The sequence below is a fragment of the Rattus norvegicus genome, chromosome 7, assembly GCF_021556685.1.
Source record: "Rattus norvegicus strain SHRSP/BbbUtx chromosome 7, alternate assembly SHRSP_T2T, whole genome shotgun sequence".
NCBI lineage: Eukaryota > Metazoa > Chordata > Mammalia > Rodentia > Muridae > Rattus > Rattus norvegicus.
The window spans coordinates 124959968-124977350 of NC_141540.1; the positions used below are offsets into that span (position 1 = coordinate 124959968).

At 51.2% G+C, this 17383-nt stretch overlaps 1 protein-coding gene across 10 annotated transcripts in view; it reads left to right on the plus strand.

The window, feature by feature from the left end:
• Parvb (parvin, beta) overlaps positions 1–17383 on the plus strand; it is an 87071-nt gene that overhangs the window by 31375 nt on the left and 38313 nt on the right. For 9 of the 10 annotated variants that reach the window (XR_015624265.1, XR_015624268.1, XR_015624266.1 and 6 more), the window contains 3 exon segments: positions 7612–7701; positions 9748–9818; positions 16977–17079. Coding sequence is in view for 6 of the 10 variants with exons in the window: in NM_001134780.1 (NP_001128252.1) it covers positions 7612–7701; positions 9748–9818; positions 16977–17079 (264 nt within the window). In the remaining 4 variants the exon portion in view is untranslated. 10 annotated transcript variants of the gene reach the window in all.

Here is a 17383-nt window from a genome sequence, read left to right on the forward strand (position 1 = left end):
CACACACACACACACGCGATATCAGGCAGCGTGCGGTCATCAGACCTAGTTTAGACCTAGTTCCTGAGACAGATGCATTCTCCCTGCCATGGGCGTCTCTTGTGTCAGAGAAGCCTGTGTGAATAGTTGGTCTGCCCTTCAAAGTAGAAGAGGCTGAGGGTGACTCGAGACTGGCTGCCCCAATCAACCCCCCCAATCTCCAGGCGACATCCTTCTTCTCCTTGCCTCATCAAGGCTGCATTGTAGTAATTGGGTTCTTGGTGACCCACGACTGCTGGGCTAATGTGAGCCTTAATGGGACACCACTTTTCCATCAGTGAAGTGGCCGGAGGTGAACTGTAGGTGACAGCCACCAACTGCGTTCTGGGTAGCTGTCCCCGGCTGAAGTCCTTTGCTCTCTATCTCCCATGTGTCCTCTGTACATGAATCCTGGGCCTGGTTTTGTGCTGGATGCATGACCATGGTGATAATCTGAGACCTCAAGCTAAGAGTTTGCCTCTGTCACGAGAATGGTGAACTGTGGGAACCTGGAAGAGTGGCCCTAGCACCTTCCAGGGTGGTAGGTGCACTCAGAGTATATCCTAGGCACTTCTAAAGACATAAGAGGAGGGCTCTCCCATTATCAGGAAGTGTAGGGTGTGTGATCTACAGGACCTGACTCCAACAGGCTTTGAGGAAGGTACAGGGGTGGGGAAGGAGAGGGCACTGCTGGATTTGTGGGAGGCCAACCTCTTATCAGGAATCATTAGAAACCCCCACGGGCTTTACTCAGGAGATCTCCACCCTGAGCAATGCAGGGACACCTTGGGGTGCTGGGAAAATGGCTGAGTCTGATGGCATCCCCTCTATTTAAAATGACCCAAAGGCCCAGAGTGTCCCCGTGTCAGGTACAGCTCTCACAGGCAGTTGCATCATGCTGGTACCTGTGGAGTAAGCCAGTGTAAGCTTGGCTATTGGAGCCAGAGCATGATGGCAGACAGTGGCCATCAGCAGGTGGGCTGGAGGTAGGCCCCACCCTCTAACAGCCTTCCTGGATCCCAAAGGCTCTAGGGATCTTACTTAGACAGTCTCAACCAGACACGTCTTCCGCAGTGGCTTCAGATGTGGGCCGATGGCCTCCTTTTTAATGTACCTTATTAAAATGCACACACTTTTATTTTTAGTGTCCGAATCTATTGTGCCTTGTGAAGTAGAATGGAACCTTATGCCCCAGCAGAACAAGCTCATAAATCAATGGTTCAAGTCCCCGTTGCATCCTATTCCTAGGCCTTGCCAACACAGTTCCGAAATTGCCCTGTCTTAGAAATTACTGACTTAACACACCAGAGTGTTGTCCTGTGCTCAATACCCTCCATCATGGTCCGTGTGAGAAGACCAAACCCATCTCTCATGAACAGCCATCCAGCTGGGCCTCTTGATGGTGAAGAGGCCATTTCTCTGATGTTTACTGCACAATGTTTGAACATCATTCCTTCTTTGCCCTGTCTGAGTCAGACACTCTCTCCCTGGGTTCCTAGCCTTGCCCCACTTCAAGGGTGTGGCCTTGTCTGTCCTGCCTGCTGTCCTCATATTTGGTGCTGAACTTGGTGGGTGTCATGGACCAGACTTCTACATCAGGGTCTTCCGTCAGGAATAATTCCCCTCCTTGAGTTCTGTCCCTTGCCTTTTGCGTGTCCGTGGATGTCGGAAATGTCGCCGGCAGCAGTCAGTCCCAACTCCCAGGCTGATGATATTTTCACTCTCACTTAGATCTTATTTAGGTCAGATCTTGACTTGTCTGAGCTGGAAGAGCCTCACACACAGCAGTGTGATTGCTTTTCAGAGCCGCTTTGAAGAAGCCCTTTGTGGACGGTGAATTAGAACGTCTTCGGAGTTAGAAAATTCACGGAAAACTCTTGTTTCCTGGACTTGTTTATCAGAGGTGTCCTGGGGTCTCGCTGCCGGCTCACGGGGTGGGGCCCCTGCTCGTCCTTTGCTGAGAGCAGAGATGGGAGAGATAGGCAATGGACTCTTTGTCCCCTCCATTCTTCTGAGGCTCCGTAGAGTGCTCTGTCTTTGAGTAGATCTGGGCAGGGCACTGCTGGGCACCAGCCTGTGGCGGGCTGGTTAAGTGGCCCAAATTGAGGCAGCTTCCTACTGGTTTCAAATTCTTCTTTTGATGTGCAGCAGGTGTGGCATGGCCCCTTTTGTGAGATTTTTGCTTTGATCCTGGTTCAGAGTGGGTTTGCTGAGATTTCCACCCCCGAGCCCCCCACCCCCACCCCCGCCATGGTCCTTTGTTCTCTGTGAACACCAAGAAGAGTATGTATGGTACTCTGGGGTCAGTGTGATGCAGTTGCTATGTGGACATCAGTAAAAGGGGTCACTGTTGCTCTGGTTCCCAGAGCCTGCATCCCCGAGCCCCCTTTAGGCTCTCGTATCCTTCCACTATGAGGGTCTTGCGCCCCACTTTTCCAGAAGACGTGCTCTATCCCTTGGAATGAGAAGCTGAGGCAGGCTGCAGGTGCTGGCCGGCCTTGCTCCTCCACCTAGAGGGAGGCTTGTTTGTCACCCAGCCCGCTTTCAAAGCCCTGCTTTCCTAATAATGTCAAAAGGAAGCAACAACAAAAAAAAGGCTGCCAAAAAAACCCCTTTTTTTTTCCTTAAGAGCCTGGGTATAAATAATAAATATATAAATGGAGCCATACAAAAAAAAAGGATAAAAAAAAAAACCAAAATCAAAGCTGTGAGCACCGGGCTTGGCCCGAGGTATAAATAGCTTACTCTTAGGAGGTGCCCGGGTGAGCTTCTGAAGTCATAGCTTCCCTCTGTGACTGTAAGTCAGGAAAGGTGGCTTTTTTTTTCTTCTTTTCTTCTCCAGGTTGCTTTCTTTTAAATCTTGGTTAAGAAAAATTTGAGACAGGGTCTTCAGTAGGCCAGGCTAGCCCCCAACTCACTGTGGGTCTGAGAGCGACCTTGAGCTGACCCTTCTGCCGCCATTTTCCTCCACGTCAGGATTAAAGGCATGCGTCCCCACATCTAACTTTTTGCCTTTTAAGCCTTGCCAAGTCTTTGGAGACCCGTGAGTAGACAAGAGGCTCGTCACAGTCACGCTCTGCGCTCTCTTTCTTCTCTGTCTTCCCCTTCCCTTTCCCTGACCTCCAACTCCTCTGCCTTCCCTGGCCTCCACACTCCACCCCTCTCTGGCCTCCATCTCCCTCCTAGCTTCCTCCTCTTTGTCCTCAGATGGTATTTCTGTACAGCTGGCTCTCCGAGGGTCCTGGAGACTCGGTGCAGTAAGAGGGCCCCTTGGCCAGAAGGACCGGGTTGACGCCCACTCCTCAGGTCTGGCTGCCGAGTTGCCTGTGGAAAGGCACTCACCTCAGAACAGTGAGGATGCTTGGGAAAGCCAGCCGGCAGGTTCCTGTGAGTGCCATCATTAACCTACCTCAGGACTGGGACTGGGCACGGCCAGTGGCATCTTTGAAGTGTGAATCCTTTTGGGCACCTGGACCATAACTTTAAAAATCTCAGCATTCCTGAGATTCGATGAAACCCATTAGCTTGTTGAGGTGGTTACTGGTCGGGTAAAAGGTACTGACTCTTTAAAAAGAAAAATCCTCTGAAAACTGGTGGGTCCTCTGAAGCTGCCCATTGGATTAACACTGGAAACCATTCAGTGCAGAGTGGGAGACCTCGACGAACCAAGCCGGGGCAATGGACTGGGAGTCTGTCTACCCTTGGTTTCTGTGGGTCCCTGGACTGGGTCCCTCCCACCATACATTGCTCTGTAGTCTTTTTTTTTTTTTTTAAGATTTATTTTATTTATTTTAGGTACAGCATCCTGCCTACATATGTGACTGCAGGCCAGAAGAGGGCACCAGATCTCAATACAGATGGTTGTGAGCCACCATGTGGTTGCTGGGAATTGAACTCATGACCTCTGGAAGAGCAGTCAGTGCTCTTAACCACTGAGCCATCTCTCCAGCCCCTGCTCTGTAGTCTTTAAAGCTGCTCCCAAGTCTGAACTTCCTTCAAGACCAATTTATTGGATGCCTCCCCAGGGAGTCTCCCATGGTTCACCTTGTTCTTCTACAACAGTGTCTCTCCTGAGCCTCCTCAGGGAGCCACCATCAGTCACAGAAGACCCTCTATGGCTTTGGAGATCCATAAGTAGGCAAGAGGCTTGTCTCAGTCACACTCTGTGCTTTTTCTTCTCTGTCCTCCCCTCCCTCTTCCCTGACCTCCAACTCCTCTGCCTTCGCTGGCCTCCACACTCCATCCCTCTCTGACCTCCATCTCCCTCCTATCTCCTACGTAGGTTTTAATATACACCATGTGTGCAACCCAGGCCAGGTGCAGAGGGCTCCAGACCTTCCTCTGAAGAGAAAGCAGGGACTCCTTCCCACCTTTGTGCTATAGTGGGGAAACTGAGGCACAGTGAGATGCAGGGGGCTTGCCTGAGGCAGAGTAAGGTTTGAGTTGGGACTTGGTGGCTTTGGCCAAGTTCTCAGTACTTTTCCTAGGTTCTGAGTCTGTTTCCCCAAGGCCTTGAACAGGAAGGACCACCCCAGGGAGAACGTGTGGCTCACAGCCTGGCAGGCTCTGGTGTGCACTTCTTGTTTATTAAGGTCACGCAGTGCCTGGCCCTGTTTAGCGTTGTTTTTGATGTTCAAGGGCAGCACGGAAATTTTTGTTTTATGTGACCTAGTTTCTGTGCTTTGATAATGGCATTCCACTGCACGTCACCAACTGAGATTTCCGACCTCACCCCTCACCCCTCTACCCCCCAACCCTGCATCCTTCTCCCCCAGCCCTAGGCTTCATGCCCCTGCCTAGGTAGGAGCCACCCATTTTAGCCTCCCTAGTCCTGGGATTACAGGGGCCATCATGCCTGAATTTTTTTTGTGGGGACTTTGTTTACCTGTTTTTGTCTTGAGACAGGGTTTCTCTGTGTAGCCCTGGCTGTCTGTCCTGGAACTCACTCTGTAGACCAAGCCTGGACTTGAACACAGAGATCACCTGCTTCTGCTTCCTCAATGCTGGGATCAAAGGCTTGAACCACCAGTGCCAGCTAGATTTTTACTGTTGGGCTCAGGCTCGGCCCCTTATGGTTTCTCAGCAAACACTTTGCCCACCAAGCTGTCTTTCTAGCCCCATGCTCTGGGGTCTTTCTGAGAGGAATGGTGGCTCCTTCGTGTGATTCTCCTGTGTGGTTCACTGAAGTCTCCCTGGAGAACTTTATTCTCAACCAAAACTCTTATTCTTCTTTGACTGTTACTCTAGCCACTGCACGTGGCCTCAGCATAGGGGACCTGCTGTTCTCTTCTCTGAGAAGTTAGCGGGGTGGAACCGCTGGTCACCAGGGTGCTGTGGTTGCCTCTTTCTGGTACTCTCTATCTCACCTACGAAGTGCAGGGCTTTGCTGGAATTGGGTCTGTTTTCTGGTGCCCCAGGATGGATCTTTGGGAGGTGGGGCAAGGGGAGTCCACACCCCTTGGTGGTCACTGACTCACGGAGCTGTTTGATGTTTGCACGCTTCCCTCTAGAGTCACACACACGCACACACAGTGAGGATTGGGGGATTAAGAAATGATTAGTAGGGACTGGAGGGATGGCTCAACAATGAAGAGCTTTCTCAAGACTGAGTCACATTTATGGATCCCCATGGGTGTGGCCATCATGATTTTTCCTGTTTTTTTGTTGTTGTTGTTGTTGTTTTGTTTTGTTTTGTTTTGTTTTGTTTTTTAAATCCATGAACAGTTGTGCTGATTTTGCTTTTGGCTGTTGTGAATAACATGGCCTTGAACATGGGTTTACAAGAGGGTCTCCTTTTCAAAAAAAAAAATCCTGAACGTCAGGGTCTTTGATGATGTTAGAGCTGACATCTGTCCTTTGGAGGCAGAGGATGGGTTATCCCCAGAGCTGCATCCACAGCCACGTCCCAAGAGCCTGTCGTGTGTCCTGTTCCAAGCTGGGGATTGGTGTTTGTCAGCCTGCCTGGAGACCTAACAGAGCAAACAGGAAACTCCACCTGAGGCAGTAGGGTCAGAGGGGTGAACAGGACTGGCTTGGGGTCTCCCAGCCATCAGGGTAGGGCCCCCTGCTCCTACAGGCCTTTGTGGTATACATGATATTGTCCCCGTCCCCTGCTGTTGTAGGTGCTGGGTGACCAGCACGTAAGGTGCTGAAGTGTTGAGGTGACTGGTATTTGTTTTTTAAATCCATGAACAGTTGTGCTGATTTTGCTTTTGGCTGTTGTGAATAACATGGCCTTGAACATGGGTTTACAAGAGGGTCTCCTTTTAGAATTTAGAGGGGTTGTCTCTATATGAGTTCCACTATGGAGGTACAAAATGGTGGGACACCTGCTCCCAGAGATCTCAGGCAGGATGTGTGGCCAGCAAGTGATTCGTGCCTCTCTCAGGGCTATAAAAAGTGGCAGGCGGTGCTGTGGCTGTCACCTCTGGATCTGAGGGCCAAGCCCTGCATCTGTACAGGCTCCTGTGTCATATTGTGTCTCCCTGGGCACACACATACCTCATAGCTGTGACCAAGGGCCATTGGAATTTCTGGGGAGATGAAGGATCCTGTGTGTTGCCATAGAACTGGGGTGCACAGTCTGAACCCTACAACTGCTCCCTCCCCCAGCCTGTATACCTACTGCTTATGAGCAGATAGCAGCCTCAGGGCCCATAAACTGCCAACATAGACTCTGGGCTCACTTCCTTAGTCTCTTCTTTTGCCCACTGGCCCTGATCCCAATCCTATGACCTTCTATAGAGATTTAAGATGTTAGGAGGAAGCGTGCCCATCCAGGGGCCAGGAGAGACTGAGACGGTAATAAAGATTTAGTAACTTATCACCTGGAGCACATGTGTGCGTGCACCTGCAGAATTTGTGGGGTGTCTGGGGAGAAAAAGGGGTGTGGACGTGCCTTCCCTGGGTTCAGGACATCGTCCAAGCAGATTTCCATGCAGGCCCAAGTATCAGCAACTGAGGGCTGGCTGTTATGACTGCAGAGTCAAGGTGGGAAGTGAGGAGGTGAGAGGGGACATCACAGGCTGACTGTGGGTGGATACCCTCTAGGAGGTTAACTGTTCCCAGAGCAGAGAGCTGTGTCCAGCTGAGGCAGCTTCTGATCTGAGATGCCAGCCTCTAAGGAAAGTACAGGATGTAAGAGTTCACGGCACCTTCATCAGACGTCCATCCTAAAGGACGTGGCACACTTTAAATTCTGACCACCCGGAGTGCAAGTAGGCCTGTTGGCACCTCGAGTCTAGAACCCCAGATCCAGAGAGAGAAAGAACTTCCATCCATTTTCTCTGGTCTTGCTGGGTGTGTGTGGGGGGGTGTCTAAGCTTTGTCTATCAAAGCAGCCTCAGGCAGGTCTGGGAACCATTAGAAGCTCCCATGTTTCAAAGAACAGTGTGGACAGACTGGTCATGCTTGGGAGGCAACAAGAACCGCTCGATGTCAAGCAAAATGGCAGGTGTCTGGGCTGGGAGTATTTTCCCCAGCCGCTCTGGGCTTCCCAACAGGAAGGGATGCCCATGTCAGCAGCAGGTTAGAAGCATGGGACTTTTCTCTTGGGCTCCCTGCATACTGACCTGGTCTCTCTTTGTCCCACAGTGACCGACTTGCAGGAAGAAGGCAAGAGCGCCATCAATTCTCCAATGGCCCCGGCTTTGGTGGACATTCACCCTGAAGACACCCAGCTAGGTAACATGGCCACTTGGCCTCCTTCGGTGTCCATCCCTGGTGTGAGACCCTATGTGGGTGGGTGATGCTTGAGAACTGGAGTCTTAATTCCTAGATCTCTAGGGAGAAGCAGGCTTCCACCCCAGTCTTCCGGGGAAGATTTTATTGGCATGCAGGTGTAGATGACTTAGCATTGGGAACATGACTGTTTACGGTCACAGATCCCAGGGGGTTGGGAGGTGGGGGGTGGTTAGGCATGGTTGGGTAAGCAGTGGAGGAGAGGGAGGAAGAGTTATATTGGTTACTGAGCTGAGGACTGGATAGTGTAACTCTAGGAGCGCCAGGCCCAAGGTTCTGGCTTGAGATAGCGGATAGCTGATCTAGGAGATGAGAAAAGATGAGTCTTGATTGGCTCAGGGTGTGGAACCCAATGATCCCCTAGAGGAGGCTAGGGGACAGTCACCCTTGGAGGACAGTCTCCCTGGGATGAGTGGGTCTGTCTTAGTCACAGTTTCTATTCCGCACAAAACATCATGACCAAGAAGCAAGTTGAGGAGGAAAGGGTTTATTCAGCTTACATTTCTACATTGCTGTTCATCACCAAAGGAAGTCAGGACAGGAACTCACACAGGGCAGGAACCTGGAGGCAGGAGCTGATGCAGAGGCCATGGAGGAATGCTGCTTACTGGCTTGCTTCCCCTGGCTGGCTCAGTTTGTTTTATAGAACCCAAGACCACCAGCACAGGGATGGCACCACCCACAATGGGCTGGGCCCTCCCCACTTGATCACTACTTGAGAAAATGCCTTACAGCTGGATCTTATGGTGGCATTTCCTCAAGGGAGGCGCCTTTCTCTGTGATAACTCCAACTTGTGTCAAGCTGACACACAAAACCAGACAGTTCAGGACAATGAGGTCTCAAAGCACGAAGAAATTAAAAAACTAGGCACATATCCCAAACTCCCTATACATCTCCTTGGCTACCACAAAGAGCCATCCATCCATGCTGGACCTGTGGCTGGCCATGTGGGAACTGTGATTGTGGAAGAACCTTGGGTCCTTGCAGCTTGCTGATAGGGCGTCAGCCAAGGTACTCTTTCCTGACTTTGCTGTTCTGGCAGCAAGTCACTGTGGACGGCAGGTTTGGGACACTGCTTATTTCTAAACGTTGGTTCAGAGGGAGATCCCCGTCTAGTCAGATTTTCCATGACAAGGCCGTTTAGGGTCTCATGGCGGAAGCAGGTGTGGCCCAGAGATGGCTTGGTACCCAAGACCACTGGCTCGTGATGTCTCTCCCCACAGAAGGGCATGCCTCTGTCACGGCTTCTGCAGCTGCTTGTTGCAGCAGGTGCTTCCGGGCTATTTGCCTGGGAAGCTGGACTTCCTCCCAGCCCCCACTGTGGTCAGCGAGCCCACGGCACCCTGGCTTCTGTGGGACACTGGTCTTTTCTGTTCTGGCTACTCTGCCTTCATTCCCTCCCCACCTTCCTGTCCTGCTCTCCCCGTGAACTCCACCGGACTTTTGTCTGTCAGAGCCAGGCATGGAGGGGGAACGCACAGGGGAAAGGGGTAAAATGTCATCTTTCTGCGTGTTTTGGCTGTTTCTAGTACTTCTGTGCAATACTGTTTTGTATATGTTACTGCCTGCCCGTCTGTTTCCTTGTGTTCCGAGGCACCACGCAGCCTCCTGTATGACTAGTTGAACAGTGACCCAGGTACTGATGCTCAAAGCTCTCTTCAGCTCTCTGGTTCCGGTAGAGCATTTTTGAGGCTACTCTGTCTTTTCTCTACTCATGCCGTCGTGGCTCAGACTTGCTGCCAGAGCAATTGGAGCCCAAGACTGAGGAGCTAGAGTCTGGCTTCATCTCCACCAGCTGTCCCGTATGATTTATCTCCGATCTTGTCTGGCTGACAGAGCCATGTGAGTTGTTCTCACAGAGAACATGATGGTCTCTGCTTTTCCACCAGCCTCCTGATTCATGTGGGTGAGCAGGGAGTTCACCCCTGGCATCCCTGTCAACCCTTCCCCCAACCCCCATTCACTCTGGTCCTTTCTGTCTTCGGCAGAGGAGAATGAGGAGCGCACCATGATCGATCCCACCTCTAGAGAAGACCCCAAGTTCAAGGAGTTGGTCAAGGTGAGTCATAGTCTGATGTGGTTGGACCATCCCTGTTGGTTCTGGGCCTTCTTCTGGGGGATCCGGACTCCTGTGGATACAAGAAAGACTTGAGCCTCCTGAAAGTGTCTTCGAGGCTACATTAGAAAGGGGTGGTGAGGAATAGAGTGTGGGCTGAAGAATGGATGGAACTTGAGTCTTCTAGGTGCTCCCATGCTAGGGCATGCTGACCAGGGCCTTTACAGGCTGTCACATGGTCCTCATAAGAACTGTGTTGAGTCTGTTTTGAGCCAATATATCCTACCTACATACTTGGTTGTCTGTAGCTTCATGAGGTGTGGATTTAAGTTGTTTTGGGGAACAGGTTGTTGTCTCCCCCTATTGGAGTCTCATCTGAAGAGGCCTTGGTGTCCAAGTTAGCTAGTTAATGGTCAACTTAACTCAGCCTTGGAGTTACATGAAAAGGGAGTCTCAATTGAGGGATTTCAAAGATCAGACTTGACCTGTAGTTGGTGGGAGATGGTCTTGGTTGTTAATTGATATCAGTAGACATAGCCCACTGTGGGTGGCACCATTCCCTCAGCAGGCAGTCCTAGATTATATTAGAATGCTAGCTATGCATGAGCCTGTGAGTGACCCAACAAGCAGTGTCCCTCCATGGTTTCTGCTTCAGGCTCCTTCATGAGCTGAATTCTGCTCTGAGTTCCCTCAGATGGATTGAGCTGGTAGAGTGAGTCAATAAATTCTTTCCTCCCCTCAACTGCCTTTAACCAGAATGTTTTCACACAGTGACAGAATGAAACTGAAACACTTGGGGACCATGTGTGGTAGTGTGAATAGGAGCCAGGTGGGACAGCAAAAGGCTTTGTTCACAAAGGTCACAGTAACAGGCAGGTGGCTTTGTGTCTCCGTGGCTGCCAGGGACATCTGCCTGCTCTTCTCTAGCACATGGCTGATCCCGTCCAGGGACAGCCTGAGGCTTTGATTGCTCAGATCTAAGCCATAGTAGGGCTCCTGAAGGCCACCCACCAGAGACAGAGGCAAGCAGATGGTGTCCTGCCTTGGAGATCCAGAATTGGCTTGGGTGACCAGGTGCTTTGAAATGCTGCATGTGACAGACAGTGTCCTGAAATAGATGGCTCTCTATTGGCTGTCCCACCTTCACTGTAGCAGAGAGCCTGCTCAGGCCACCGCTTGTGACTGAGCTTTCATAAGGGCTGATTCAGGGGAATCAAGGTTGCGTGCCAGCTATGCCCTTGTAGAAACATGAACTGGAAATGTCTGTTACAGCTATCCAAAGATGGTGATTTCTTTTTCTTTTTCCTTTTTTCCCCCTTTGGACAGGGTCTCACTATGTAGGAGACAAGGAGTTTATTTAGTTTATAGTTCTGGATTATAGTCCAACACTGTGGGCAAGCCAAGGTGGCAGGAGCTTGAAGCAGCTAGTCCCATCCACAGTGAGAGCGGAGAGGATGAATGTAGGCATGCTTACTTGCTTGCCTGATGTGCTCAGCTGGTTTCTTTACTCTTATCCTATTTGGACCCCTTAGGTCTAGGGGTTGGTGCCGCCCACGGTGGGCTCGATCTTCTCACATCAACTTACTAATTAAGACAGTCCTTCACAGACATGCCGGCAGGCCAAACCGATGTAAGCATTCCTCTCAGTTGATTCTTGATTGTATCAAGTTGACAATTAATATTAACCATTGCATTGGGCAGTGGTGGCACACCTCTTTAATCCCAGCAGTCTGGAGGCAGAGGCAGGTGGATCTCTGAGTCTGAGGCCAGCCTTGTTTACAGAGCGAGTTCTCAGACAGCCATACCTCCATGGGTACCCACTGTGGGGGTGCTGTTCAGTTTTTTGCCTTTTGCCATCTCCTACCCAGGCACCCAGGACTCTGCTCCATTGCTGACCCATACGCCTGCCCCCACCCCCATGGAGGTATTTTAAAACTTAAAACCTCTCTGGTATGTTGGTCTGAGCAGGTCAGAGGACAATCTGGCTGACAGTCTTGTCCTGCTGGACATGGTCATTGTGGCCGTCTGTCCTTCACAGACCCTCGGAGTCTTTGGGACCAGGGCTGAGTTTCTGAGGAAGCCTGGCTGGCTTTGTTTCTCCCTCTCCTGGTGTCTGCCCTCCCTGACTTCCCTCTGGTGTCTCGGTGGCCTTCTCTGTCGCCCACTACTTTACGACTATCATGTTTGCAGTGCTGCGAGCTGCCCTCTGCCTTTTGTCTGAAGTCCCTGGCCCTGGCTGGGCAGGCGCTGGAATGAGGTTGACTATTAAAAACTATTTTGAGCATCTGTCGTGCTTGTTGGGTTATTAAAGGGTGAAGGTCCAGTCCCAACTCAGAGGAAAGTGGAGTGCCATTCATTATCTGATGATGGGTACGGAGAGGGGCCAGGTCTGATGGGGAGCTGGTCATGGGCATCTCTTTAGAAATGGACCTGTCTGTATTCTGTGGGCCCAGGAGCCTCAAAGACCCTGGTGTCCTCTGCTGGCGTTTCTTCCTGTGGCCGTTTATTCTAGTGCTGCTGGAACCAACCAGATTCCCTGTAGGTAGACAGTGTTGGAGGCTTATGGCTGAGATACTTCATGGCATTAACTGTTCTGTTAAAAGTGTCCTGCACTTTTCTGCTAGGCCTCTGTGCTCAGTGTCTGATTTGGACCTTGTCCCTAGGGCCTGACACAGAGCTCGGGAACCCTCAGAGTTGCCTGAGTGTGAGATCTCTGCAGCACACACTCTTGGTCACACCCAGGTCACTGCTAATGAGGGCATTTGGAGAGTCCCCAGTTAGCTTCCGATGCAGGATGATCCTAAGGGGACCCATGCATGCATGAGGTCAAGGGCTTAGCACTGTTGATCTCTGGGAGGGAAGCCGTTTGGAGGGTGGTTTTTTTTTTTTTTTTTTTTTTTTCTTTTTCTGATGATCAATGACTGAGCCAGTAACCTGGGGTGCTTGACTTTGGGCAGTGAGTCATAGCACGCTGACCACAGACCCCTGAGGTCAGAGAATTACTGTTGGGGTGATGCCTTTTGGTGTTGGAAAGAAAAAACCCAACACAATTACGCAGTCCTTTATTAAGCACGCTAGCCAGAAGCATCAAGATACCTCACGCTGGACTGTGCCTCCTTCCAAAAGCAGATTTCATATCTCGCTGTTCAGTTACTGGGAAAGGTTTACCCTTGTCATGTGGCTGTTTTCTCCCCTTAGGGTCCTGTGAAGTTGCTCTGCCATAGTCAGGGCGCACGGACTCCCACCCCTTTCTGTAAGGTGTCCGCATCCCCATACCCCGGGGGACAACACAGCCAGGACTCTGTTTGGAAGTGATTAAACCGTAACTGTCATGGCTCTGGGGAAGACAGACTGCAGACCCGATTATAATTCAGAGGGAACTAAGGGGAAAGTAATTTTTTATTCTGGTTAGAGCAAAGCTCTTAGAGCTGGCCGTGATCGAATGCTGCGTAAAGATGTAATTAATATATGTCCTCCTCATTCGCCCTCGGGACTTGGAGCTCGCAGACGAGCGCCTCCCCCAAAAGAATGGCTGATGCTATCTTTAACAGCTCTTTTGTAAAACGAAAGATTAAGAAGGATGGCCGGGAGCAGAATGATGGGGTGATGGGTGGTGTCCCCAAGTCAGTTCCACCTCTTCTGGGGTGGCGGTGAGACCAGAGAGGATTTTTTTTGCCTCCTGGACCTGAAAGCCTGGGCCATTGTGTAGACTTTTTTCTTCTTTTTCTTTGAGCTTTTGGCCTTTTGTTCTTGCTTTTGGGCTTGGGGCAGGTCAGAGATCTAAATATGGGGTTTTTGTTCGTTTTAGTTTTCCTTCCCTAACTTTTCGATTTGCGCGTAGAGGAAGCATTCTCTCGAGATTTCCTAGCAGGACTGCGTTTGAAGAAGGAAGCATCCGGAAGCAAAGTCCTATAGAAAGGTCTACGCCCTTTCTAGATGTGAATTTCCCCAGGCGGTTCTTTGGTTTGTTCGAGACCTTGAGTCTGCTCCTGTCGTAGCCTCTGGGGACAAGTGCTGAGCAAAATGGCTCACTCACCAAGCTCATGCAGTGTACCTGGGAGACAGGCATGACGAGAGCCAAGTGAATATGCAATGCAATTAGGCAGCAAGGGGGCACCTCCAACCCTCACTCCCTTCTGCCATTCCCTGCAAAGAAGTCAGGGAGGTGGTGTTTAAGCAGACTTAATCAGTACCTAGGCAAACATCATAGCCCACCGCCCAACATCAGGTGCAAAGGTCCTGTGGCACACAGGGGTTCAGCATGTTCTGGTGATTGTTGAGATGGGCAGAGTGACAAGAGCCTCGTGAGCATGTCGGGCAGTGACCAGAGAGACACAGCGACAGAGGTCCACCTTCCATGCCTGCACCCTTCTCAGCCTAACACCCAGGACAGGTAACTGCCCTTGTGGGCAGGGACTGCACTGCATCTCTCTTCATCCTCACTGCCCAGGGTGGCACCTGGCGTGGACACTCACTCGTGTTTTATCCTCAGGGGAGACCCTAGAAATAAGGGCTTAGCAGCTTTCCCAGATGGAGGTGGGAAGGAAGTCGGGCACATGCTTCCTTTCCCTTCTTGACAGCAGGCAGAGAAGACTCACCCTTTCCTGTCCTCTGAGGGTTTCTGTTGCTGTGCTGGACACCATGACCAACAACACCTTGGAGAGGGAAGACTTACAGCTCGTCCGTCATTGTCTAGGGAGATCAGGGCAGGAACTCAAAGCAGGAACCTGGAGGCAGGAACTGATGCAGAGGCCGTGGAGGGGTGCTGCTCCACTGACTTGCCCAGCCTGCTTTCCTACTGCACCTAGGGCCACCTGCCCAGGTGTAGCATTATTCACTGTGGGCGGGGCCCTCCCATGTCAATCACCAATCAAGAAAATCTACCACAGGTTTGCTTACAGGCTAAGCTAGTGGAGGCATTTTCTCTTCCAGGCGACTCTGGCTGTGCACAGTTGATGAAAGCCGCCACAGTAACCACGGTGACCTCGTCACGCCATCACTTTTTCATTCCTTGTGAAGTTGAGATCTTACCATTTTGTAACAGGAATCCTTGCTGTGGTTTGCAGCCCTCAGTGTGAGAGCAAACCTTAGACTCTTGAGCATGAGGACAAGTAGGCATCCAGGATATGACCCTTTGCAACCTGTTTCCTCCAGCCAGGCCCTACCTCCTAGCTTTCCTTGCCCAGAGGAGACAGCCCAGTGGCCAAAGAACACAAGCCAGACTGGAGTCCACTCAGCCAGAGAGCTGGAGAGGGCTCCGACTCTGTCCCCTCCCCCTCGTGCTTGGACACAGGGGCTACAAGGCTGTGTGACCTTTTACCCTAGACACTCGTGTGTCATAGGCTCTGTGCTCCCTGTGAGCATCGGTCTGGGCTAGTCTTCAGTGGTCACTCGGAAGCTAGTCAGGACTTGATGGGTCAGGACTTTGTGATGAGTTTTTCAGATCACTGCTGTGTCGGGGAGTAATGAGACACTGCGTTTGGATCTTGAGCACTTTGATATTTCTGAGAGTGGTCACAGACCTCCCCCTCTTAGAGGCTAAGGTGTCCGACTAGATAGCTTAATTCATTTGGCTGGCATGGAAAAGCCACAGTCTGAGAGTCGTGGCTGCAACCTGGGCAGGCATCTGCTTTATTCTGGGAGTTGACAGTGAATGAGTGCTGTCCTTGAGAAGCCCCCTGCCCAAGAGACACTCAACAGTGCAGGTGGCTTGCTACCGTAGCATGTCTCCCAATGCACTGAGTGGAGTCAGGTCTGGAAAAATGGAAACCTTGACTGTGAGGGTTCGCAGAAAGTTACACAACCCCAATGGTCCGCCGGTGGGGAAGACAACTAAAATGTACCTACATTTGTGTCATGCGGTGGTAAAGGGTTCGGGCAGAAGTTGGGGAGAGATAGGGGTTGTAATGGGGACGGGTTTCAAACACTGCGCTGAGGGAGAAGCCGGGCATGAGGGAGGAGTTGCATACTGTGTAATCTCATTGACTACGGGAGATTGGGGTAGGGGGCAGGCCTGGTCTCTCTACAGGGACAGGAGACATTCTAAAGTGGATTGGGGTGACCATCACACAGCTCTGGGATCTGAGCGGTGCAGTCTGTTGGTTCTCCATTGGCCAAACAGTCTACAGGGTGTGGTGAACAGAAGCCATGCCGGGACTCTGGACTCAGGGCTGCTGAAGTGCAGGCTAGGAGGGGACAGGTGGGGGTAATGGCTCACGGCCCCCTTTCCTCTCTCTTCCCAGCACTTGCTCATTTAGCGCCTGCAAGTAGAACGTCTTCAATATAAACGTAGCAGTTCATGAGTCTGGTGTCTGTATTTCTTTACCTCACACTATTCCCCAATAACCACACAGAAAAACCAATTATTTATTTAAAACTGCGCCTCCATAGCTGAGCAGTTAAATGATGTAATTTAAACTTCTATGCTAGCCTGCTAACTCCCAGACACATCCCATGACACTTGCAGATTACTATTGATCTGGCTCTTTGGGCTTCAGGTGTGTTTCCATGATCTCTTACCAGACCCTTTCCTCACGGCTCCAAATCCTACACCCTCCTCGCTGATCTGAGCCTCCCTCTCTCCCTCTCTCCTTCTCTCCCTCCTCTGGTTGGCGGACGTCCCACCCTATTCCTTATTCTGCCCAGCCATTGGGTGATCAGCATTTATTGACAAGGCAGAGAATAAATGGTAAGAGTTGTTTACATAAACGTGAGACAGGAGATTCTTGGTGTAAGCATTTACAGTGCCGTGTCCAGACTGAAACAAGATCCGAGGGCAGAGAACTCAGTATTTGAATAACCCAAGGGTAAACTTCACACAGTGTACAAAAACATTACGCCTTCAAGCGCTCCGTCCTTGAAGGTGGACTTGTGAGCTCTTCTGCTGGGAGATAGGTGTCATCTTCTACCCACGGTCTCTGCAGGTTCCCAGCCTGCCTGGTCCTGCCAGGGTCTGCTGGGAGCTGTTAGGAAGTCCTAGCTCCATGTGTGGGTCTAGCTCTCTACTCCTACCTTGGCCGTGGACCAAGAGACACCTGTTGTCTTCCGAGGTCACCAGGCAGGTGTCTTGTAGCCCTAGTGTGTTTGGTCCGCTGCCCACCTGAACCTGCCCTGACCCTGGCTTTATCTAGCAACTCTGACAGCGCCTCTCTCCTCTCCCAGGTGCTTCTGGACTGGATCAACGACGTGCTGGCAGAGGAGCGCATCATTGTGAAGCAGCTGGAGGAGGACCTGTACGATGGCCAGGTGCTACAGAAACTTCTGGGTGAGTGCCAGGACCCCGCCATGTAACACCATCCTTCATGCCCTGGGCTCTTAGGAACAGACCCAAAGCTTGGCTTATACCTCCTAGTGGCCCCTCTGTGGGTTCACTGCTCTCTGTCTCCATGGTTTCTCTGCTGGACCTGTGTACCCAGCCCTGGGGCTGCAGTAGGTCCTCTCGGATGCTCATGCCATCACGGATAAAGAAATGGGGTTCAGAGAGGAGAGAGAGAAGTCAGGTCCCTTATGTCATCTCTCAGGCCACTGGCGTTTCATTTAGTTATAAACACCATCAGGATGGGGGAGGG